Here is a 25,140-nt window from a genome sequence, read left to right as displayed (position 1 = left end):
TTTGGGATCGGGAATGAGATTTAGGGCCAGGAATGGGATCCAGCCCCTTCCAGACTTCCTCAGATCCCCCCAAACCCCAAAATCCCCACAGAATTCCCAAATGTCGGGGTTTTTAGGGATCCCCAGTCCATAGGGAACCCCTAATCTACAGGGGACCCCCATCCCCCAAACCCCTACAGCCCCCCCAGCCCCCTACAGACCCCCTCAAACCCCAATTTCCCCACAGAATTCCCAAATTTTGGGGTTTTTTTTGGGAATTCCCCCCTCACGGAGCGGCCCGCCGCGGTTTTAGCGCCACGAGCCACGTGACCGGCGAAACCACGCCCACTATACAATAATGTCACGCCCATTTAGGCCACGTGACCGCGTGTAGCCACGCCCACGGAGGGAACGGCACGTGCCGCGCGCCATTTTCTTTTGGTGCGAAGCGAGGCAGGCGTGAGGTGGGGCTGGTTTGGTGGGGGTTTTCTGAGGGAATTTTTTTTTTTTTTTCGGGATTTTCAGCCCCGCAAAGGTGAGGGAAGGGCACAGGCGGCTCGCAGGTTCCTTGATGGGGGGTTTTGGGAGCTGAGAGGTTCCGACCCCGCCCCTCAGTAGGAGCTGAGGGATTTTTATGAGGGGGAGGCTTCACTCCCTTAATTCCAGGGGTTTTTGTGAGGGAGAGGCTTCACCTCCAGCCCTCAAATTGAGGTTTGGGGGGGTCTGAGAGGTCTGGAAAGGTCCCGGCCTCCCCTCTTTGAGGGATTTGTGTGGGGGGGCTTCACTCTCCTCATTCCAGGGGGGAATTTGTGAGGGAGGGGCTTCACCCCCACTCCTTAAATTGGGGTTTGGGGGGTCTGAGAGGCCCAAATCCCCCTTTTTGTGGGATTTGTGAGGGAAAAGCTTCATCCTCACCCCTTGCTTTGGGGTCTGAGAGGCCCCTTGGTGCGATCCAGGGGGGTTTGGGAATTTTTGGAGGGATTTTTCAGGGGTTTGACCCCACAAATGTGAGGCAGGGGCTTCATTCACCCCCCCAAATTGTTACCTGAGGGGATTTTATGGTCTCACCCCCTCATCTTTTCCTTCTCAGGGAGTTTTGGGATCCTTTTTTTTCCTCTGAGTGAATTTTGGGTGTCCCACCTCTCATTTTTACCTTTTGAGGGAATTTTGGGCTCCCTCTCTTTTTCCTGAGGGAGTTTTGGGAATCCCACCCCTCATTTTTCCCTTTTGAGGGAATTTTGCACTCCGTCTGTTTTCTCTGAGGGAATTTTGAGGCTTCCACCCCTCATTTTTCACTTTTGAGGGAATTTTGTCTCCCTCTGTTTTCTCTGAGGGAATTTTGGGAATCGCACCCCTCGTTTTTTGCTTTTGAGGGAATTTTGGGCTCTGTCTCCATTCCCTGAGGGAATTTCGGAGCTCCCACTCCTCATTTTTCGCTTTTCAGGGAATTTTGGGAATCCCACCCCTCATTTTTTCCCTTCTGAGGGAATTTTGGGCTCCCTCTCTTTCTCCTGAGGGATTTTTGATGTTTCCACCCCTCATTTTTTCCCTTTTGAGGGAATTTTGTCTCCCTCTCTTTTCTCCTGAGGGAGCTTTGCCGCTCCCACCCCCATTCTCTCCTCTGGGGGGGTCCCAGCCTTGTGAGACCCCCCCATAATCCCATTTTCTCACTGTTTTTCCCGTTTTTCTCCTGTTTTTCCCCGTTTCCCAGCCCAGCCATGGCTCTCCGCCGCTCGTCCCGGCTCCGTGCCTCGGGCTCCTCCTCGGGCTCCTCCTCCGGCCCCGCTCCGGGCTCGGCCTCTCGGAGCAGCTCCCCCCGCAGCCCGTGAGTTCCTCACAAATACCCCAAAATCCCTCTAATCCCCCTTTTCCCACTCCTTTTCCCCAAAAATTCCCCATTCTAGCCCTTTTCTGCCACATTTCCCCCATCTCAGCTCCTTTTTATCCATTTTTTTCCTAATTCCAGCCTTATTTTCCCTGGTTTTCCCTATTTTCCTCAGTTTTTTCCCCCTATTTTCCCTGTTTTTCTCAATTTTTTCCATTTTACCTATATTCTAGCCCCATTTTCCCCCATCCCAACGCAAGTTCCCCCAGTTTTTTTCCCATTTTTTCCTGTTTTTCCCCCTTTTCCCCAGTTTCTCCCCATTTTCCCCCCATCCCATCCCCTTTTCATCCCATCTTACCCAATCCCATCCCATTTTTCCACATTCCAGGTGTTTTCCCCAGTTTTTCTCAGTTTCTCCCCCATTTCTCCCCGTTTTTCTCCGTCTTTACCCTATCCCAACCCTTTTAAATCCCATTTTTCCCATTTTCCCTGCTTTTTTCCCCATTTCACTATTTTTCAGCCCATTTTCCCCCCTAATTTTCCCTGTTTTTTCCCATTCTTCCTAATCCCATCCTATTTTTCCCCCACCCCCCCACCTTTAATCCCATTTTAGCTCTTTCCCCCTTTTCCAACCCTCCTTTTCCCACCTCACCCCCGAAATCCCCGTTTTTCCCCCCAAAACCCCCTCAGGGAGTTCCAGGAGGATTCCGACTCCGGCAGCGACTTCGAGGCCTCCCTGCGCCCCCGGAGCAAGCGGGGACCGCCCCGAGGAGCCCCCAGGAGCCTCGTAAGTCCCAAATTCCCCCCAAAATCCCCCTCATTTTGGGCATTTCCACCCATTTTCCCTGATTTTTGTTGGTTTTTCCCGATTTTTCCTGATTTTCCCCCGATTTTCGCCGTTTTCCCTCAGGCCCCGAAGCGCTCCCGCCGCTCCGGTGGGGATGGGAGGGATCTGGAGCAGAATTCCCCGGAGCAGAATTCCCTGGAGCAGAATTCCCTCTTCGAGGCCGTTTTTTCTGGAAAAGTGGCCACGGAGGTAACAAAAAATTGGGAAAATCCCTGAGGGCGTTCCCAGAATTCCCAGGATTTCCCCCAAATTCCTTTTTCCCCTCTCAAATCCCCATTTTTTTCTTGAAATTCTCCTGGTTTTCCTCTTAATTTTCGAATTTTTTTCTCGAAATCCCTGTTTTTTTTCTTGAAACTCCTGATGTTTCCTGAAATCCCTGTTTTTAGCCCGAAATTCACAGTTTTTCCCCTGAAATTACTATTTCTTCTTTGAAGTTATTTTATCTGTGAAATTGTTTTTTTTCCTAGAAATTTGTGTGGGTTTCCCCAAAACTTTCTGGGTTTTTTCCTTCCTGAAATTCCTGTATTTTCTCTTCAAATTCCTTTTTTTCCTTGCAAAACTCTAAATTTTTTTCTTCTAATGTCTTTGGTTTTCCTCAGAATTCTTTTTTCCCCAAAATGTTCTTTTCTCCTTTAAAATTTTTAATCGTTTCCCCTGAAACCCATGGTTTTCCTCAGAAAACCTGATTTTTCCCCCAAAACGCTTGTTTTTTTCCTCCCAAATTCTGGTTTTTTCCCCAAAATTCTGATTTTCCCCCCAAATTCCTGTTCTTGCTCAGACCCTGGTGGACGAGTGGCTGGAGTGGTACCGGCGGGACCAGGAGGCCGCGTTCCTGGAGCTGCTCAACTTCACCGTGCGCTCCTGCGGCTGCCGGGGTGAGAATGGGCTGAAAAACGGCGAAATTGGGCAAAAACGGGGAAAAACGGGGAAAAATGAGGGAAAAAATGGGGGAAAAATGAGGGAAAAATGGGGAAAATGAGGGAGTTCCTGGAGCTGCTCAACTTCACCGTGCGCTCCTGCGGCTGCCGGGGTGAGAAACGGGGTAAAAAACGGGGAAATTGGGAAAAAAGGGGCAAAATGGGGGGAAAATCAGGGAAAAAATGAGGGAAAAATGGGGGGCAAATGGGAAAAATGAGAGGGAAAATGAGGGAAAATCAGGGAACTTCACCGTGTGCTCCTGTGGCTGCTGGGATATGGGGAAAAGCAGGGAAAAACAGGAAAAAAGGAGGGGAAAATGAGATTGGGATGGGGAAATGGGATTGGGATGGGGGAATGGGATTGGGATGGGGAAATGGATTGGGATGGGGAAATGGGATTGGGATGGGGAAAATGGGGAATTCTGGGGCTGGGATTGGGAAAACTGGGGGAAAACTGGGAATTTTGGGTGTTTGGGCCATGGGCAGAGGAATTCCTGGGAATTGCAGGCGTGGTGAGCCCGGAGATGTTCCGGGAGCTGCAGAACTCCGAGATCATCCGCAGGCTCACCGAGACCTTCCAGGAGGTACCGGGGCTTTTCCTGGGAATTTTGGGGTTTGCCGGGGAATTTTGGCGTTTTCCAGGGAATCTGGGGGCTTTTCCAGGGAATTTGGGGCTTTTCCAGGGAATTTTGAGGCTTTTCCAGGGAATTTTGAGGCTTTTCCAGGGAATTTGGGGCTTTTCCAGGGATTTGAGGCTTTTCCAGGGAATTTTGAGGCTTTTCCAGGGAATTTTGAGGCTTTTCCAGGGAATTTGGGGCTTTTCCAGGAATTTGGGGCTTTTCCAGGGAATTTCTGGATTTTTGGTGTCATTTAATTAGATTTTTGGTGTGTTTTAATTGGATTTTTGGTGTCTTTTCCCTGGATTTTTGGAGTTTTTTCCTGGATTTTTGGTGCATTTATTTGTTTATTTGGATTTTTTTCCAGGTTTCCATGGAGTCTCTGCCGTCCCTGGATTTTTGGTGTCTTTTCATTGCATTTTTGCTGTGTTGTAATTGGATTTTTGGTTTACTTATTTATTTATTTGGATTTGTTTATCCCAGCACTCCCCAGAGTTCCCGTTCTCCAGGAATTCCCGTCCCTGGCGTTGGTTCCACTGCAGTTTCTGTGACCTCCTGGCCGTTCTGGGTGCATTTTCACCAGTTTTTCCATGTGATATTACACATTTATTTACATTTTTACATTCCCAGCTCTCCCCAGAGTTCCCGTTCTCCTGGAATTCCCGTCCCTGGCGCCGGTTCCGCGCGGGTTTCTGTGATTTCCTGCCGGTTCTGGGTGCATTTTCAGTGGATTTTTGCTCTATATAAATACATTTATTTACATTTCTCTCTCCCAGGACTCCCCCGAGTACCCTTTGTCGCAGAGCTCCCGTCCCTGGCGCCGGTTCCGCGCGGGTTTCTGTGATCTCCTGGCCGTTCTGGGTGCATTTTCCCTATCTTTATCTATATATAATTCACATTTTTACATTCCCAGGACTCCCCCGAGTACCCTTTGTCCCAGAGCTCCCGTCCCTGGCGCCGGTTCCGTTCCGGTTTCTGTGACCTGCTGGCCGTTCTGGTGCGCCGGGGGCAGCACCGGGAGCTGCAGGACGGCTTCCTCATGGGCTCGTGGCTGGCGTTCCTCACCGGCCTGGCCGACTCGCAGGTGCGGCCCTTCCGCCACACCGGCACCCTGGCAGGTGGGAGAGCCAAACTCCTGCCCCTGCCCCTCTCTTCCTGCTTTTTTCTCCCTTTTCCTGCTTTTCCTCACTTTTCTTCTCTTTTTTCCCAGGTTTTTCTCACTTTTTTTTTCTCTTTTTTTCATCTTTTTTCTCATTTTTTTTCCTGTTTATTCCTGATTTTTTTCATTTTTTCCCTGGTTTTTCTCACTTTTTTTCCTCTTTTTCCAGGTTTTTCTCACTTTTTTCCTGTTTTTTCCAGTTTTTTCTCACTTTTTTCCTCTTTATTCCTGGTTTTTTTTCTTCATTTTTTCCCCTGGTTTTTCTCCCTTTTTTCTTTTTTCTCCAGTTTTCTCTCACTTTTTTCTCACTTTTTTCCTGTTTATTCCTGATTTTTTTTTTTTTCATTTTCTTTCCCTGGTTTTTCTCCCTTTTTTCTCTTTTTTCCAGGTTTTTCTCACTTTTTTCCTGTTTATTCTTGATTTTTTTTCATTTTTTCCCCTGGTTTTCCTCACTTTTTTCTTTTCTTTCCCTGGATTTTTTTCCTCACTTTCTTCGTGCTTTTCATCACTTTTTTTCTGCTTTTTTCCCCATTTTTTTCTTGTTTTCCCCCCATTTTTTCCCAAAATCTCTGTTTTTCCCCCCATTTTCCCAGCCCTGAAGCTGATGAGCTCCCTGCATTTCTGCCCTGGTTTTTCCCAGTATTTTCCCCCATTTTATTCAATTTTTCCCCATTTTTTCCCATTTTTCTCCTGTTTTTTCCCCGTTTTTTCTTGTTTTTCCCCATTTTTCCCAAAATCTCCGTTTTTCCCCCCATTCCCAGCCCTGAAGCTGATGAGCTCGCTGGTGGAGGTGGCGCTGGCCCTGGGGCAGCAGCAGGAGAATTGTCAGCGCCAGCTGGAGGCAGAGAGGGGCAAAGAGCCCGGCCGCAGGGGCAGCGAGCGCCTCGAGGGGCTCTGCCAGCAGCAGCTGCAGGTGGGACCCAAAATGGGGTGAAAAACGGGGAAATTGGGAAAAATGGGGACAGAAATGGGAAAAACGGGAAAAACGGCCAAAAAATGGGGAAAAAGCGGGGGAAAATGGGGAAAAATGGGGCAAAAGAGGTCGGCCGCAGGGGCAGCGAGCGCCTCGAGGGGCTCTGCCAGCAGCAGCTGCAGGTGGGGACAAGAAATGGGGCGAAAAATGGGGAAATTGGGAAAAACGGGGAGAAAAATGGGAAAAAACGGGAAAAAACGGTCGAAAAATGGGATTAAAATGGGGGAAAATGGGGAAAAATGGGGCAAAAGAGGCCGGCCGCAGGGGCAGCGAGCGCCTCGAGGGGCTGAGGGAGCAGCAGCTGCAGGTGGGGACAAGAAATGGGGCGAAAAACGGGGAAATTGGGAAAAACGGGATAAAACTGAGAAAATAATAGAGATAATGGGAAAAAATGGGGGAAAAATGGGGCAAAAGAGGCCGGCCGGAGGGGCAGCGAGCGCCTCGAGGGGCTCTGCCAGCAGCAGCTGCAGGTGGGGACCGAAAATGGGGTGAAAAACGGGGAAATTGGGAAAAACGGGGACAGAAATGGGAAAAACGGGAAAAACGGCCAAAAAATGGGGAAAAAGCGGGGGAAAATGGGGGAAAAATGGGGCAAAAGAGGTCGGCCGCAGGGGCAGCGAGCGCCTCGAGGGGCTCTGCCAGCAGCAGCTGCAGGTGGGACCCAAAATGGGGTGAAAAATGGGGAAATTGGGAAAAAACGGGGAAAAAAATGGGGAAAAACGGGGGAAAAATGGGGAAAATGGAACCCATTTTGGGTGGATTTCTGTGGGTTTTGGGGACTGCAGCTGCGGGAGCAGCGGGAGGAGCTGGAGCTGCTGATGAATGGGGTCTGGGTGGGATTTGGGTGGATTTTGTGGGATTTTAGTGGATTTTGGGTGAAATTTTGGTGGTTTTTTTGGGGATTTTGGTGGTTTTTGTGAGATTTGGGTGGATTTTGGGTGGATTTTGTGGATTTTGGGTCTGCAGCTGCGGGAGCAGCAGGAGGAGCTGGAGCTGCTGATGAACGGGAGCTGGGTGGGATTTGGGTGGATTTCGATGGATTTCAGTGGATTTTGGGTGAAATTTTGGTGGTTTTTTTGGGGATTTTGGTGGTTTTTGTGAGATTTGGGTGGATTTTGGGTGGAATTTTGTGGATTTTGGGTCTGCAGCTGCGGGAGCAGCAGGAGGAGCTGGAGCTGCTGATGAACGGGAGCTGGGTGGGATTTGGGTGGATTTCGATGGATTTCAGTGGATTTTGGGTGAAATTTTGGTGTTTTTTTTGGGGATTTTGGTGGTTTTTGTGAGATTTGGGTGGATTTTGGGTGGATTTTGTGGATTTTGGGTCTGCAGCTGCGGGAGCAGCAGGAGGAGCTGGAGCTGCTGATGAACGGGATCTTCAAGGGCGTCTTCGTGCATCGCTACCGGTGAGGGAACGGCCCCAGTTCTGGGGGAAAAACCCAGAAAATGGGAAAATTGGGGAGAAAATGGGGAAAATTGGGGAGAAAACGGGGAAAATTGGGGGGAAATGGGGAAAATTGGGGAGAAAATGGGAGGAAATGGGGAAAATTGGGGAGAAAATGGGAGGAAATGGGGAAAATTGGGGGAAATGGGGAAAATTGGGGAGACAGTGGGAGGGAATGGGGAGAAATGGGGAAAATTGGGAAGAAATTGGGAGGAAATGGGGAATACAGAGAGAAAATGGGAAAAAATGGGGGGAAATAGGGAAAACTGGGGAGAAATTGTGGGGAAATGGAGAAAATGGGGAAAAATGGGATGGGAGAGGGAAAAATTGGAGGAGAATGAGGAGAAAGGGAGGAAAAATGGGACTGGGATGGGAGAAGATGGAAAAAAGGGGGGGAAAATGGGGGGAAAATGGGATTGGGATGGGGAAAGGGGGATGGAATGGAATAAAATGGGAAAAAAGGAGTAAAATGCAAAAAAATATGAGAAAAACGGGGAGAAATGGGATAAAATAGGGGAAAATGGAATAAAGGGGGGAAAAAATTGGGGGATTTGGGGACAAAGGGAGGGATTTTGGGGGCTCAGGGGGGATTTTGGGGGCCCAGGGAGGGTTTGGGGGCAAAGGGGTGGATTTTGGGTTTTTTTGGGGTGCTCAGGGAGGATTTTGGGGTCTTGGAAGGATTTTGGGGGGATTTTGAGGGCAAAGGGAGGGGTTTTGGAAGGGTTTTGGTGTCACAGGAGGGGAATTTTGGGGGGATTTGGGGGGGTTTGATTCCCAGGGGGATTTTTTGGGGGATTTTGGGGCTGATGCCAGGGAATTTCTTTGGGGCAGGGACGTGGTTCCCGAAATCCGCGGGATCTGCATGGAGGAGCTGGGGCTGTGGGTGAGGAGGTTCCCGGCGTCCTTCCTGACTGACAGCCACCTCAAGTACCTGGGATGGACCCTGCACGACAAGGTGGGCACCAGAATGGGGGAAAAACCACAAAAAGTGGGAAAAATCCCGAAAAAAATGTGGAAAAATGTGAAAAAATCAGAAAAAAATGGGGAAAATCACATTAAAAATGGGGAAATTGGGAGATTCCCGGGGTCCTTCCTGACTGACAGCCACCTCAGGTACCTGGGATGGACCCTGCACAACAAGGTGGGCACCAAAATGGGGGAAAAACCACAAAAAACGGGAAAAATCCCCAAAAAATGTGGAAAAATGTGAAAAAATCAGAAAAAAAATGGGGAAAATCACATTAAAAATGGGGAAATAGGGAGGTTCCCAGGTCCTTCCTGACTGACAGCCACCTCAGGTACCTGGGCTGGACCCTGCACGACAAGGTGAGCATGGAAAATGGGGGAAAAACCACAAAAAATGGGAAAAATCCCCCAAAAAATGTGGAAAAATGTGAAAAAATCAGAAAAAAATGGGGAAAATCACATTAAAAATGGGGGAAATGGGGAGGTTCCCAGGTCCTTCCTGACTGACAGCCACCTCAGGTACCTGGGCTGGACCCTGCACGACAAGGTGAGCATGGAAAATGGGGGAAAAACCACAAAAAATGGGGAAAAAAATGCAAAAAAAAAGGGAAAAATTAAAAAAAATTGTTAAAATCGCAAAAAAAATGGGGAAATGGGGAGGTTGCCGGGGTCATTCCTGACTGACAGCACCTGAAATAGCTGGGATGGACCCTGCACGGCAAGGTGGGCACCAAAATGGGGGAAAAACCACAAAAAATGGGAAAAATTGGGAAAAAAAAAGGAAAAATCTCAGGAGATAATGGGAAAAATCCTGGAAAAATGGGGAGAAAATCTGGGGAAATGGATTGAAAATGAGGGGGAGAGGCTGGGAATTGGGGGAAAAGTGGGGGGAGAATGGGGAAAAATGGGAAAAATGGGGGGAAATGAGGGGAAATGGGGAGAAAAATGGAAAAAATTGGGAAAATGGGTGGAAAATGGGGAGAAAAATTGGGGAAATGGGGGGAAAATGGGGAGAAAGGGGAAAATAGAGGGGAAATGGAAAAAATGGGGGGAAAATGGGGAAAAGTGGAGGAAAAAGAGGGAAAAATTGGAAAAATGGGAAAAAATGGGGAATATTGAGTGGGGAAAATGGGGGGAATGAGGGAAAAAATGGGGGAAAATTGAGGAGAAATATTGGAAAAATGGGGGAAAATTGGAAAAGAAAGGGAGAAAAATTGGAAAATGGGAGGAAGTGGGGGAAATGGGGAGAAGATTGGGAAAAAATGGGAGAACATGGGACAAAAATTGGAAAAATGGGGGAAAAATGGGAAAAATAGGAGAAAAATTGGGAAAAAATGGGAAAAAATGGGGGGAAAATTGGGGAAAAAATGGGGAGAAGATTGGGAAAAAATGGCAAAACATGGGACAAAAATTGGAAAAATGGGGGAAAAATGGGAGAAAAATTGGGGAAAATGGGAGAAAAATTGGGGAAAAAATGGGCAAAAATGCGGCAAAAATTGGAAAAATGGGGCGAAAATGGGAGAAAAATTGGGGAAAAAATGGGAAAAAATGGGGCAAAAATTGGAAAAAATGGGGGAAAGATGGGAAAAAAATGGGGCAAAAATTGGAAAAATGGGGGGAAAATGGGGAGAAGATTGGGGAAAAAATGGGAGAACATGGGACAAAAATTGGAAAAATGGGGGAAAAATGGGAGAAAAATTGGGGAAAAATGGGAGAAAAATTGGGGAAAAATGGGAAAAAATGGGGCAAAAATTGGAAAAATGGGGGGAAAATGGGAAAAAATGGGGCAAAAATTGGAAAAATGGGGGGAAAATGGGGAGAAGATTGGGGAAAAAATGGGAGAACATGGGACAAAAATTGGAAAAATGGGGGGAAATTGGGAGAAAAATTGGGGAAAAATGGGAGAAAAATTGGGGAAAAATGGGGCAAAAATTGGAAAAATGGGGGAAAAATGGGAAAAAAATGGGGCAAAAATTGGAAAAATGGGGGGAAAATGGGGAGAAGATTGGGGAAAAAATGGGAGAACATGGGACAAAAATTGGAAAAATGGGGGGAAATTGGGAGAAAAATTGGGGAAAAATGGGAGAAAAATTGGGGAAAAATGGGGCAAAAATTGAAAAATGGGGGGAAAATGGGAAAAAAATGGGGCAAAAATTGGAAAAATGGGGGGAAAATGGGGAGAAGATTGGGGAAAAAATGGGAGAACATGGGACAAAAATTGGAAAAATGGGGGGAAAAATGGGAGAAAAATTGGGGGAAAATGGGAGAAAAATTGGGGAAAAATGGGAAAAAATGGGGCAAAAATTGGAAAAATGGGAAAAAATGGGGCAAAAATTGGAAAAATCCTGGAAAAATGGGAAAAAAATGGGGGCAAAAATTGGAAAAATGGGAAAAAATGGGGCAAAAATTGGAAAAATGGGGGAAAAATGGGAAAAAAATGGGGCAAAAATTGGAAAAATGGGGGGAAAATTGGGGAAAAAATGGGGAAACATGGGACAAAAATTGGAAAAAGGGGGGAAATTGGGAAGGGGGGATGAGGGAGTTTGGGGGTCTGAAATGGCATTTTTGGCTCCCAGCAGGGGGAGGTGCGGCTGCGCTGCGTGAGGGCCCTGCAGGGCATTTACGGAGCTCCCGAGATGGCCCCGAGCCTCGAGCTCTTCACCCAGCGCTTCAAGGTGGGGAAACGGGGAAACGGGGGAAATGGGAAATGGGGAAATGGGGGAAATGGGGGAAAAATGGGGAGAAATGGGGGGAATGGGGAAAATACATGGGAATAATGGAAATGAATGAGGGAAATAAATGGGGAGAAATGGGAAAAATGGGGGGGAAATGGGAGAAAATGGGGGGGAAATGGGGGGAAAATGGGAAATGGGGAAAAATGGGGGGAAATGGGGGGAAAATGGGAAATGGGGGGAAATGGGGGGAAAATGGGGAAAAATGGGGGGAAAATGGGGGAAATGGGGAAAAATGGGGGGAAAATGGGGGAAATGGGGAGAAATGGGGATAAATGGGGTTAAATAAATGGGAATAATGGAGAAAAAGGAGGAAAATACGTGGGGAAAAATGGGAACAGGGGGATGGAGAGGGGAAAAATGGGTTGGAAAAATGAGGGGAAAATGGGCTGGAAAAATAAGATAAAAATGGGAAAAAATGGGATTAATTGGTCTGGAAAAAGTGGGAAAAATGGGATAAAAATGGGATAAAAATTGGATTACATGGTCTGGAAAAAAAGGGAAAAATGGGATTTTAAAAAGGCTGGAATGGGGAAAAGTGGGATAAAAATGGTCTGGAAAAAAGGGATAAAAATGGGGAAAAAATGGGATAAAAATTGGATTAAATGGTCTGGAAAAAAAGGGAAAAATGGGATTTAAAAAAGCCTGGAATGGGGAAAAGTGGGGAAATGGGGCTGGGAGGTGCTGGGGGTGCCCAAATTGCCGAATTTTTGGGGAATTGTTGGGAATTGTTGGGATGCAGCCCCGCCTGGTGGCCATGGCTCACGACAAGGAGCCCCAGGTGGCCCTGGAGGTGCTGAGGCTGCTCACGGCCATGGACAGGTGAGGGCTGGGAGTTGGGAATTTGGGAATTTGGGGTTGGAAATTGGGAATTTGGGGGGAAATTTGGGAATTTGGGGGGGAGATTTGGGGAAAAAATGGGAATTTGGGGGGGAAAAATGGGAATTTGGGGGGGAAAAATGGGAATTTGGGGGGGAGATTTGGGGGAAAAATGGGAATTTGGGGGGGGAAAAAAGGGAATTTAGGGGGGAGATTTGGGGAAAAAATGGGAATTTGGGGAATTTGGGACTTTGGGAGGGGAAATTTGGGAATTGGGGAATTTGGGAGGGGAAATTTGGGGGTTTGGGAGGGGGAATTTGGGGAAATTTGGGAGGTAAAAATGGGAATTTGGGGGAATTTAGGGGAAATTGGGAATTTGGGAGGGGAAATTTGGGGATTTGGGAGGGGAAATTTGGGGATTTGGGAATTTGGGGTTGGAAATTGGGAATTCAGGGGAGAATTTGGGAATTTGGGGGGGAAATTTGAGATTTGGCAGAAATTTGGGAGTTTGGGAGGGGGAAAATGGGAATTTAGGGTTTGGGATGAGGAATTTGGGAGGGGAAATTTGGGGATTTGGGAAGGAAATTTAGGGGAAAAATTGGGAATTTGGGGGGGAATTTGAGAATTTGGGTGGGAAAAATGGGAATTTAGGGTGGGAGTTTGGGAGGGGAAATTTGGGGATTTGGGGGAAAATTGGGAATTTGGGGAGAATTTGGGAATTTGGGGGGGAAATTTGGGGGAAAAATTGGGAATTTGGGAGGGGAGATTTGGGAATTTGGGGTGGCAATTCAGGAATTTGGGAGGGGAATTCGGGAAACATCCCAAAATTCCCGGGGATTTTAGGAGGGAATTTGTGGGGATTTTGTTTCTGTTTTGGGATTTTGGTTTTTTTTTCCCAATTAAAAATGAGGTAATTTGGGTGTGGCCACATTCCCGTGGCTTCATCCCAAATTTGGAGCTCAGAATTTCGGGAATTTGGAGCCAGAGCTGCCTCAGAATTCCAGGAATTGGGAAAAAACAGGAAGGAGGGGCTGGAATTGGGGGTGGGGAGCCCAAAATTCTGGATTTTGGAGGATTTTGGGGATGGGAAATTTGGGAATTGGGGTCCAGGAGTCCCAGAATTCCCAAAATTTCTGGAATTCCCAGGAATCCAGGGGAAATCCTGGAGGATAAGGGGTTGGGAGTGGGGAAAAATGGGAATTTGGGATCCAGGCGTCCCAAGAATCCCAGATTTTTTGGAATTTGGGAGAAATCCTGATGGAAAAGGGGTTGGGAATGGGGAAAAATGGGAATTTGAGAGTGGAAGTGCCAGAATTTGGGGAATTTTTTTTGGAATTTGGGGATTTTGGAGTGGGGAAAAGTGGGAATTGAGGGTCTGGGAGTCCCAGAATTCCCCAAATTCCTGGGAATTCCTGGAAATTCCCAAGAATCTGGAGGAGTGAGGAGGAAAAGGGGTTGGGACTGGGGGAAAAACGGGAATTTTGGGGTCCAGGAAGCCCCAAAATTCCGGATTTTTTGGGGAATTTTGGTGTGAGGGAGGGGGAAATTTGGGACCTGGGAGTCCCAGAATTCCTAAAATTTCTGGGAATTCCTGGAAATTCCCAAGAATCTGGAGGAGTGAGGAGGAAAAGGGGTTGGGACTGGGGGAAAAACGGGAATTTTGGGGTCCAGGAAGCCCCAAAATTCCGGATTTTTTGGGGAATTTTGGTGTGAGGGAGGGGGAAATTTGGGACCTGGGAGTCCAGAATTCCTAAAATTTCTGGGAATTCCTGGAAATTCCCAAGAATCTGGAGGAGTGAGGAGGAAAAGGGGTTGGGACTGGGGGAAAAACGGGAATTTTGGGGTCCAGGAAGCCCCAAAATCCCGGATTTTTTTGGGAATTCTGGTGTGGGTGAGGGGGAATTTGGGACCCGGGAGTCCCAGAATTCCTAAAATTCCTGGGAATTCCTGGAAATTCCCAAGAATCTGGAGGAGTGAGGAGGAAAAGGGGTTGGGACTGGGGGAAAAACGGGAATTTTGGGGTCCAGGAAGCCCCAAAATCCCGGATTTTTTTGGGAATTCTGGTGTGGGTGAGGGGGAATTTGGGACCCGGGAGTCCCAGAATTCCCAAAATTCCTGGGAATTCCTGGAAATTCCCAAGAATCTGGAGGAGTGAGGAGGAAAAGGGGTTGGGACTGGGGAAAAACGGGAATTTTGGGGTCCAGGAAGCCCCAAAATTCCGGATTTTTTGGGGAATTTTGGTGTGAGGGAGGGGGAAATTTGGGACCCGGGAGTCCCAGAATTCCCAAAATTCCTGGGAATTCCTGGAAATTCCCAAGAATCTGGAGGAGTGAGGAGGAAAAGGGGTTGGGACTGGGGGAAAAACGGGAATTTTGGGGTGGGGTCCAGGAAGCCCAAAATTCCGGATTTTTTGGGGAATTTTGGTGTGAGGGAGGGGGAAATTTGGGACCTGGGAGTCCCAGAATTCCTAAAATTTCTGGGAATTCCTGGAAATTCCCAAGAATCTGGAGGAGTGAGGAGGAAAAGGGGTTGGGACTGGGGGAAAAACGGGAATTTTGGGGGTCCAGGAAGCCCCAAAATCCCGGATTTTTTTGGGGAATTCTGGTGTGGGTGAGGGGGAATTTGGGACCCGGGAGTCCCAGAATTCCTAAAATTCCTGGGGAATTCCTGGAAATTCCCAAGAATCTGGAGGAGGTGAGGAGGAAAAGGGGTTGGGACTGGGGGAAAAACGGGAATTTTGGGGTCCAGGAAGCCCCAAAATCCCGGATTTTTTTGGGAATTCTGGTGTGGGTGAGGGGGAATTTGGGACCCGGGAGTCCCAGAATTCCCAAAATTCCTGGGAATTCCTGGAAATTCCCAAGAATCTGGAGGAGTGAGGAGGAAAAGGGGTTGGGACTGGGGGAAAAAACGGGAATTTTTGGGGTCCAGGAAGCCCCAAAATTCCGGATTTTTTGGGGAATTTTGGTGTGAGGGAGGGGGGAAATTTGGGACCCGGGAGTCCAGAATTCCCAAAATTCCCTGGGAATTCCTGGAAATTTCCCAAGAATCTGGAGGAGTGAGGAGGAAAAGGGGTTGGGACTGGGGGAAAAACGGGAATTTTGGGGTCCAGGAAGCCCCAAAATTCCGGATTTTTTGGGGGAATTTTGGTGTGAGGGAGGGGGAATTTGGGACCCGGGAGTCCCGGAATTCCCGAAATTCCGGGCAGGAACCTGGAGGAGGCGCTGAGCCCCGAGGATTGCCAGAGCGTCTTCCCCGTGGCCTTCGTGTCCAGCCGCGCCCTGGCCTCGGCCGCCGGCCACTTCCTGTTCCAGAGGTGAGAATCCCGGAATTTCTGAGCGAAATCTGGGAATTCCCAGCGAAATCTGGGAGTTTCCGACCGAAATCTGGGAATTTCCACCCGAAATCTGGGAATTCCTGTTCCAGACGTGAAAATCCCGGAATTCCCGGCCAAAATCTGGGGAATTCCCAGTGAAATCTGGGAGTTTCTAACCAAAATCTTGGGAATTTCCAACAAAAATCTGGGAATTCCTGTTCCAGAGGTGAAAATCCCGGAATTCCCGGCCAAAATCTGGGAATTCCCAGCGAAATCTGGGGAATTCTGGCCCAAAATCTGTGAATTCGTGACCAAAATCTGGGAATTCCCAGTGAAATCTGGGAATTTCTGACCAAAATCTGGGAATTTCCAACCAAAATCTGGGAATTCCCGGCCAAAATCTGGGGAATTCCTGCCCCAAAATCTGGGAACTTCCAACCAAAATCCCAGAATTTCAGTCTCAAATCCCAGAATTCCTGACCAAAATCTGGGAATTCCCAACTGAAATCTGGAATTTCTGACCAAAATCTGGGAATTCTGGCTCCAAATCCCAGAATTCCCAACCAAAATCTGGGAGTTCCCAGTGTAATCTGGGTATTTCCAACCAAAATTTGGGAATTTCCAACCAAAATCTGGGAATTCCTGTTCCAGAGGTGAAAATCCCGGAATTCCCGGCCAAAATCTGGGAATTCCTGACCAAAATCTGGGAATTCCCAGTGAAATCTGGGAATTTCTGACCAAAATCTGGGAATTCCCAACCAAAATCTGGGAATTTCACAACAAAATCTGGGAATTCCAACCCCAAATCCTCAGAATTCCAAACCCCTAAAAGGTGGGAATTGCAGCCCCAAAACCTTGGGAATTCTGACCCCAAAATCCTGCAAATTCTGCTCTCAGAATCCTGGGAATTTTAAATCCAAAATCCCAGGAATTCCAGCCCCAAACCCTGGAATTGCAGCCCCAAAACCTCAGGAATTCTGATCCTAAAATCCCAGGAATTCTGATCCCAAAACCTCAGGAATTCTGACTCGAAACTGTGACAATTCCAAACCCAAAATCCCAAGAATTCTGATTCCAGAATCTGGGGAATTCTGATCCTAAAATCCTGGAATTTTAACTCCAAAATCCCAGGAATTGCACTCCCAAAACCTCAGGAATTCTGATCCCAAAACCTCAGGAATTCTGACTCCAGACTGTGACAATTCCAAACCCAAAACCTCTGGAATTCTGATTCCAAAATCCTGGGAATTCCAGCCCCAAAACCTCAGGAATTCTGACTCCAAAATGTGACAATTCCAAACCCACAATCCCAGGAATTCTGATTCCAGAATCTGGGAATTCTGACCCCAAAATCCTGGGAATTTTAACTCCAAAATCCCAGGAACTGCAGTCCCAAAACCTCAGGAATTCTGATCCCAAAATCCTGGGAATTCCAGCCCCAAAACCTCAGGAATTCTGACTCCAAACTGTGACAATTCCAAACCCCACAATCCCAGGAATTCTGATTCCAGAATCTGGGAATTCTGACCCCAAAATCGTGGGAATTTTAACTCCAAAATCCAGGAACTGCAGTCCCCAAAACCTCAGGAATTCTGATCCCAAAATCCCAGGAATTGCACTCCAAAACCTCAGGAATTCTGATCCCAAAATCCCAGGAATTGCACTCCCAAAACCTCAGGAATTCTGATCCCAAAATCTCAGGAATTGCAGTCCCAAAACCTCAGGAATTCTGATCCCAAAACCCCAGAAATTCTGCTTCCAAACTGTGAAAATTCCAAACCCAAAATCCCGGGAATTTCAGCCCCCAAACCCAAAAATTCCGGTCCCAAACCCTGGCCATCCAACCCCTCCCCAATCCCGAGGGAATTTTCTGGGAATGGGCTCCGGGCCCCTCCCGGCAGCTGCCCTTTCCTCATCCCAGAATTTCTGACTTTTCCATTCCAGAATTTTGCATTTTCTCATCCCAGGATTTCCTCATCCCGGCCCTTCCCAATCCCTCGGGAAAGGGGGGAGGGGGGGATCTTGTTTTTCCCAATTTTTCTCCATCCCATCCCTGGTTTTTCCCTTTTTTTCCAATTTTCCCCCTTTCTTTCCTCATTTCCCCCCCCATTTTTTCCCCATTTTTCCATGTGTTTTTCCCCATTTTTCCCCTATTTTCCCATTTTTTCCCATTTTCCCCGTGTTTTTTCCCATTTTTCCCCATTTTTCCATGTGTTTTTCCCCATTTTTCCCCTATTTTCCCCATTTTTTCCCATTTTCATGATTTTCCCCATTTTCCCCCTATTTCCCGCTGTTTTTCCCCATTTTTTCCCCAATTTTTCATGTTTTTCCCCATTTTTTCCCATTTTCCATGATTCCCCCATTTTCCCCCTATTTTCCCGCTGTTTTTCCCCATTTTTTTTCCCAATTTTCATGTTTTTCCCCATTTTTTCCCATTTTCCCGCTGTTTTTCCCCATTTTTTTCCCATGTTTTTTTTCCCTTTTTCCCCATTTTTCCCCATTTTCACGGTGTTTTTCCCCTATTTTCCCCATTTTTTCCCCTATTTTCCCCATTTTTTTCCCATTTTTCCATTTTTCCCCATTTTTCCCATTTTCCCTGTGTTTTTCCCCATTTTTTCCCAGTTTTTTCCCTGTTTTGTCCCATTTTTCCCATGTTTTTCCCCATTTTTCCCCATTTTCCCCGTGTCTTTTCCCCATTTTTCCCCATTTTCACGGTGTTTTTCCCATTTAATCCCATTTTTTCCCCTATTTTCCCCATTTTCCCCCTATTTTTCCCCATTTTTTCCCCATTTTTTTCCCCTATTTTCCCCATTTTTTCCCATTTCCCTGCTGTTTTTTCCCATTTTTTCCCGTATTTTCTCTCACTTTTCCCATTCTCCTGCTGTTTTTCCCCATTTTCTCTCACTTTTCCCATTTCCCCGCTGTTTTCCCCCATTTTTCCCGTATTTTCTCTCACTTTTCCCGTTCCCCCCGCTGTTTTTCCCCATTTTTCCCCATTTTCTCTCTCACTTTTCCCGTTTCCCCGCTGTTTTTCCCCATTTTTCCCCATTTTTTCTCTCACTTTTCCCATTTCCCCGCTGTTTTCCCCCATTTTCTCTCACTTTTCCCGTTCCCCCGCTGTTTTTCCCCATTTTTCCCCATTTTCTCTCACTTTTCCCGTTTCCCCGCTGTTTCGCCCCGTTCCAGGCTGCTGGACCCCGCCCGGCACGGCGCGGGCGCCGGCGACTCGCGGAGCTTCTTCCTCAGCCTGCTGCGCTTCTTCCTGCGCTGCCAGGTGCGCTTTTGGGGCAGATTTCGGGCAAATTCGGGCAATTCGGGGAAAATCCGGGAATTTGGGCATTTCGGGGGGGAAATTTGGGGGGAATTTTTAGGGAAATTCGAGGTTTTTGGGGAAGGAAATTGGGGGAAAAGTGAGGATTTTGGGGGAAATGTGGGAACTTTGAGAGGAAATTTGGGGATTTTGGGGGAAATTTGGGGGATTTTGGGGTTTTTTTTTAGGGAAATTGAAGGATTTGGGGAAGGAAATTGGGGAAAACGTGAGGATTTTGGGGGAAATGTGGGAACTTTGGGGAGGAAATTTGGGGATTTTGGGGAGGAAATTTGGAGGAAAATTCAGGGATTTTGGGGTAAATTTGGGGGGAAATTCAGGAACTTTGGGCGAAATTTGAGAATTTTTTGCAGAAATTTGGGAATTTTGAGGGGTTTTGAAGGAATTTTGCAAGCTTTTGTCAGGGAATTTGGGGAGTTTTTGATGTGAATTTTTTTGGGAATTCCTCGGGAATTCTCAGGATTTTTCGGAATTCTGTTTTTTGGGGATTTTGACCCCAATTTCCTCCATAGCTGCACGAGCACGCCGCATATGTGGGGGTTTTTGAGGGGATTTTTGAGTTTTTTGACGGAATTTTTGACGTTTTTTGACGGAATTTTGGCCGATTTTGATGGAATTTTTTTGGGAATTCCTCCGGAATTCCAGGGATTTTTGGGAATTTTTGATTTTTTTGGGATTTTGACCCAAATTTCCCCCCCAGCTGCACGAGCACGCCGCCTACCTGGTGGATTCTCTGTGGGACTGCGCCGGGAGCCGCCTGCGGGACTGGGGACACGGCCACGGCGCTGCTGCTGCAAACTGGGACCAGTACGGCACTGGGTCATACTGGTTTGGACTGGTTTGGACTGGGAATGGACTGGGACACGGCCACGGCGCTGCTGCTGCAAACTGGGACTAGTACGGCACTGGGTCATACTGGTTTGGACTGGGAATGGGACTGGGAATGGACTGGGGACACGGCCACGGCGCTGCCTGCTGCAAACTGGGACCAGTACGGCACTGGGTCATACTGGTTTGGACTGGGAATGGACTGGGAATGGACTGGGACACGGGCCACGGCGCTGCTGCTGCAAACTGGGACCAGTACGGCACTGGGTCATACTGGTTTGGACTGGTTTGGACTGGGAATGGACTGGGACACGGGCCACGGCGCTGCTGCTGCAAACTGGGACCAGTACGGCACTGGGTCATACTGGTTTGGACTGGGAATGGACTGGGAATGGACTGGGACACGGCCACGGCGCTGCTGCTGCAAACTGGGACCAGTACGGCACTGGGTCATACTGGTTTGGACTGGTTTGGACTGGGAATGGACTGGGACACGGCCACGGCGCTGCTGCTGCAAACTGGGACCAGTACGGCACTGGGTCATACTGGTTTGGACTGGTTTGGACTGGGAATGGACTGGGACACGGCCACGGCGCTGCTGCTTGCAAACTGGGACCAGTACGGCACTGGGTCATACTGGTTTGGACCTGGTTTGGCAGGCCTGCAGCTGCACGAGGAGAAGGCTCTGGTGGAGATCCTGAGCTCGAGCGGCTGCACTGGGCTGCACCTGCTTTATACTGGGTTATACTGGTTTATAGCAGTCTGTACTGGTCCATACTGGTCCATACTGGTTTATACTGGTTTATACTGGTTTATACTGGGTTATAGCAGTCTGTACTGGTCCATACTGGTTTATACTGGTTTATACTGGTTCGCAGCCCTGCAGCTGCACGAGGAGAAGGCTCTGGTGGAGATCCTGAGCTGCAGCGGCTGCACTGGGCTGTACTGGGTTCTGTACTGGTTTATACTAGGTTATAGCAGTCCGTACTGGTCCATACTGGTTTATACTGGTTTGTACTGGTTCGCAGGCCTGCAGCTGCACGAGGAGAAGGCTCTGGTGGAGATCCTGAGCTGCAGCGGCTGCACTGGGCTGTACTGGGCTATACTGGGTTACACTGGGTTATACTGGGTTATAGCAGTGTGTACTGGTTTATACTGTCCATACTGGTTTATACTGGTTTGTACTGGTTCGCAGCCCTGCAGCTGCACGAGGAGAAGGCTCTGGTGGAGATCCTGAGCTCGAGCGGCTGCACTGGGCTGTACTGGTTTATACTGGGTTATACTGGTTTATAGCAGTCTGTACTGGTCCATACTGGTCCGTACTGGTTTATACTGGTTTGTACTGGTTCGCAGCCCTGCAGCTGCACGAGGAGAAGGCTCTGGTGGAGATCCTGAGCTGCAGCGGGCTCCGCGTGTGCCTGGGGCAGCCCTCCGGTCGGCCGCAGCCTCGGACGGAAGGTGCCCGGAATTCCGGGAATTCGGGGGAATTTTTGGGAATTCCGGGAATTTTGGGGAATTTTCTGGGAATTCCGGGAATTTGGGGGAATTTTCTGGGAATTCCGGGAATTTTCTGGGAATTCCGGGAATTTTCGGGAATTCTGGGTCGGGGAAGTCCGGGAATTTTGGGGGGGATTTTTGAGGATTTTCAAGAATTTTAGTTTAGGGATTTGGGAGTCAGGAATTCTGGGGGTTTTCCGGGTCAGGAAACTCCTGGAATTTGGGGGGAATTTTGGGAATTCCGGGGGTTTTAGGGGTTCAGGAACCCCCAGAATTTTGGGAGTTTTGGGGTTTTTGGGTTCAGGAAGCCCCTGGAATTGGGGGAATTTCGGGAATTCTGGGGATTTTGGGGGTCAGGAACTCCTGGAATTTTGGTAATTTTGGGAATTCACAGGGTTTTGGCATTCAGAGCCCCTGGAATTTTGGGAATTTCGGGAATCCTGGGGTTTTAGGGGTTCAGGAACTCCTGAAATTGGCGTAATCTGGAAATTTTGGGGTTTGGGGCATTCAGGAGCCCCTGGAATTTTGGGAATTTTGGAGAATTCCGGGGTTTTTCAATTTCACGAACCCCTGGAATTTCGGGAACTTGGGGAATTTTGGGGATTCTGGGGGATGTTAGATGTCAGGAACCCCTGGAATTTCGGGAGTTTGGGAGAATTCCGGGGTTTTAGGGATTCAGGAGCTCCTAGAATTTTGGGAATTTTGGGGAGTTGTGAGGTTTTTTCAGTTCAGGAACCCCCAAAAATTGGGGGATTTTGGGGCAATTCCGTGGGTTTTGCGGTTCGGGAGTCCCCATAATTCCGGGAATTCCAGGAATGTGTGGAATTTCGGGAATTCCAGGCCCCTTTTTCCCGTTTTTTCCCCCAGCTGTCCCCCCGGGAGCGCCGCGAGCAGCGCGAGGAGCGAGCGCGCCTGAGCCGCAGCCTGATCCCGCTGCTGCCCCAGCTCCTGCAGAAGGTTCCGGAACTCCGGGAATTTGGGAATTCTGGCACACTCTGGGACATCGGGACCACTGAAGGGATTTGGGATTTTTGGGGATATTTGGGGTTTTTGGGCACTTTGGGGGGATTCGAGCTGAGTTTTTCCTGGTTTTTTCCCCCCAAAATTCTCATTTTTCGTCACAAATTCCCATTTTTCCTCTGGAATTCCCAATTTTTTCCCCTAAAATGTTTGTTTTTCCCAAAATCCCTGTTTTCTTTCTCTAGAATTCCCATTTTTCACCCCCAATCAGTCTACTTCAAATCCTTCTTTTTCCTATAAAATTCTTTCTTTCTCCCTAAAATAGTTTTTCTTCCCTAAAGTTCCTATTTTTCCCCAAAATTCACATTTTTTTTCCCCAAAAATTCCCCTTTTTTCTCCCAAAATTCCAATTTTTTTCCCCCAAAATTCCTATTCTCCCCCCAAAATTCCCAATTTTCCCCCCTCAAATTCCCACTTTCCCCCCCCCGAATTCCATTTCCGCCCCAAATTCCCATTCCTCCCCCAAAATTCCCATTTTTCCCCCTACATTCCCAATTTTCCCTCCAAAATTCCCACTCATCCCCCAAAATTACCATTTTTTTCCCCATAATTCCCAAATTTTCCCCCAAAATTCCCCTTTTTTTTCTCCCAAATTCCCATTTTTCCCCCTAGATTCCCATTCCTCCCCCAAAATAACCATTTTTTTTCCCCAAAATTACCATTTTTCCCCCAAAATTCCCAATTTCCCCCCCCAAATTCCCATTTTTCCCCCCTAATTCCCATTTTTTCCCCTCAGGTCCCAATTTTTCCCCTGAAAATCCCATTCCCCCCCCCAAAAATTCCCTTTTTTCCTCCAAAATCCCAATTTTCCCCCCTGAAATTCATAATTCCCCCCCCCCAAATTCCATTTTTTCCCCCCAAAATCCACATTTTCTTCCCCCAAAATTCCCATTTTCCCCCCAAAATTTCCATTTTTTTCCCCCAAAATTCCCATTTTTATCCCCCCAAATCCCCATTTTTCCCAAAATTCCCGTTTTTTCCCCCAAAATTCCCATTTTTATCCCCCCAAATCCCCATTTTTCCCAAAATTCCCATTTTCCCCCCCCAAAATTCCCATTTTCCCCCCAAAATTTCCATTTTTTTTCCCCCAAAATTCCCATTTTTATCCCCCCAAATCCCCATTTTTCCCAAAATTCCCGTTTTTTTCCCCCAAAATTCCCAGTTCTCGGCCGAGCCCGAGGCCGTGGCCGCTCTCCTGGAGCTGCTGCAGCACCTGGAGCTGGGGCATGTTCCGAACAGCCCGCATGGAGAAGGTGAGAAATCCCAGTACAGACCAGTACAAACCAGTACAAACCAGTAACCGTCCGTCCCAGTTTGTCCCAGTCCATCCCAGTCCATTCCCAGTCCATCCCAGTCCATCCCAGTATCCCTAAACCCCATTTTCCCTCCAATTTCCCCCCCAAAAATGGGATTTTTCTTGTTTCTGTTGGGATTTTTTTTTCCCCGTTTTTTCACTCCCAGCCCCTCCCAGTTCCTCCCAGTCCCTCCCAGTTTGTCCCAGTTCACTCCCAGTGCGTTCCCAGTGCCTGGAGCAGGTGCTGGGGCGGATCCAGGAGGTGTTTGGGAAGCACTCCCAGCCCTTCCCGGCGCTCCCGCTGCTCCCAGTCCCTCCCAGTGCCCCTGAATCCCCTCCCAGTCCATTCCCAGTAAATCCCAGTCCCTCCCAGTCCATCCCAGTTCATCCCAGTTTGTCCCAGTCCATCCCAGTATCCCTAAACCCCATTTTCCCTCCAATTTTCCCCCCAAAAATGGGATTTTTCTTGTTTCCTTTGGTGTTTTTTCCCTGTTTTTTCACTCCCAGTCCCCTCCCAGTTTGTCCCAGTCCCTCCCAGTTTGTCCCAGTCCCTCCCAGTTCACTCCCAGTGCGTTCCCAGTGCCTGGAGCAGGTGCTGGGGGCGGATCCAGGAGGTGTTTGGGAAGCACTCCCAGCCCCTTCCCGGCGCTCCCCGCTGCTCCCAGTCCCTCCCAGTGCCCCCTGAATCCCCTCCCAGTCCATTCCCAGTAAATCCCAGTTCATTCCCAGTCCCTCCCAGTCCTCCCAGTCCATCCCAGTTCATCCCAGTTCATCCCAGTTTGTCCCAGTCCATCCCAGTATCCCTAAACCCCATTTCCCCCCCCAATTTTCCCCCCAAAATGGGATTTTTCTCGTTTCTTTTGGGATTTTTGCCCCGTTTTTTCACTCCCAGTCCCTCCCAGTTTGTCCCAGTCCATCCCAGTCCCTCCCAGTCCATCCCAGTTTGTCCCAGTCCATCCCAGTATCCCTAAACCCCATTTCCCCCCCCAATTTTCCCCCCAAAAATGGGATTTTTCTCGTTTCCTTTGGGATTTTTTCCCCGTTTTTTTCACTCCCAGTCCCTCCCCGTGAATCCCAGTAAATCCCAGTCCCTCCCAGTGACTCCCAGTGCGTTTCCCAGTGCCTGGAGCAGGTGCTGGGGCGGATCCAGGAGGTGTTTGGGAAGCACTCGGAGCCCTTCCCGGCGCTCTCGGGCCGCCTCGCGGGCGCTGCGGGCGCTCTGCGACCCCGAGCTGTCCCTGCACGGCCTCGGGGACATCGCCCCGCGGCGCCGCCTGGGGGACAGCCTGGGGGACAGCTGCCACCTGCAGGTCACCGAGCTGCTCCAGGTGGGACATTTGGGGACATTCTGGGGGGTTTGTGGGACAGCCTGGGGGGACAGCTGCCACCTGCAGGTCACCGAGCTGCTCCAGGTGGGACATTTGGGGACATTTGGGGACATTTGGGGACAGCCTGGGGGACAGCTGCCACCTGCAGGTCACCGAGCTGCTCCAGGTGGGACATTTGGGGACATTTGGGGACATTTGGGGGACAGCCTGGGGGACAGCTGCCACCTGCAGGTCACCGAGCTGCTCCAGGTGGGGAC

General features: G+C 48.6%; 1 protein-coding gene across 1 annotated transcript; it reads left to right on the top strand.

Moving 5' to 3' along the window:
• Positions 1-470: 470 nt before the first annotated feature.
• On the top strand, positions 471-23,209 carry LOC135287332 (cohesin subunit SA-3-like). Its single transcript, XM_064400673.1, has 17 exons — positions 471-514; positions 1,691-1,804; positions 2,495-2,591; positions 2,715-2,840; positions 3,430-3,526; positions 4,076-4,152; positions 5,099-5,303; positions 6,106-6,257; positions 7,647-7,720; positions 8,590-8,713; positions 11,301-11,399; positions 12,199-12,278; positions 15,481-15,588; positions 18,775-18,862; positions 19,617-19,723; positions 21,098-21,202; positions 22,109-23,209. Exons 2-17 carry the CDS (start codon positions 1,698-1,700, stop codon positions 22,155-22,157), a joined length of 1,695 nt encoding a protein of 564 aa, XP_064256743.1. The 5' UTR covers positions 471-514; positions 1,691-1,697; the 3' UTR covers positions 22,158-23,209.
• Positions 23,210-25,140: the final 1,931 nt, after the last annotated feature.

Source organism: Passer domesticus, chromosome 29 (assembly GCF_036417665.1).
Source record: "Passer domesticus isolate bPasDom1 chromosome 29, bPasDom1.hap1, whole genome shotgun sequence".
NCBI lineage: Eukaryota > Metazoa > Chordata > Aves > Passeriformes > Passeridae > Passer > Passer domesticus.
This window is presented reverse-complemented; position numbering and strand designations above follow the sequence as displayed.

Bases quoted from the DNA above. Each gene is read 5' to 3' on its own strand.
- LOC135287332 (XM_064400673.1), top strand. From the start codon at position 1,698: ATGGCTCTCCGCCGCTCGTCCCGGCTCCGTGCCTCGGGCTCCTCCTCG. The intron at 3,527-4,075 runs GTGAGAATGGGC...TGGGAATTGCAG, and splicing joins GCGCTCCTGCGGCTGCCGGG to GCGTGGTGAGCCCGGAGATG. The intron at 4,153-5,098 runs GTACCGGGGCTT...TTACATTCCCAG, and splicing joins TCACCGAGACCTTCCAGGAG to GACTCCCCCGAGTACCCTTT.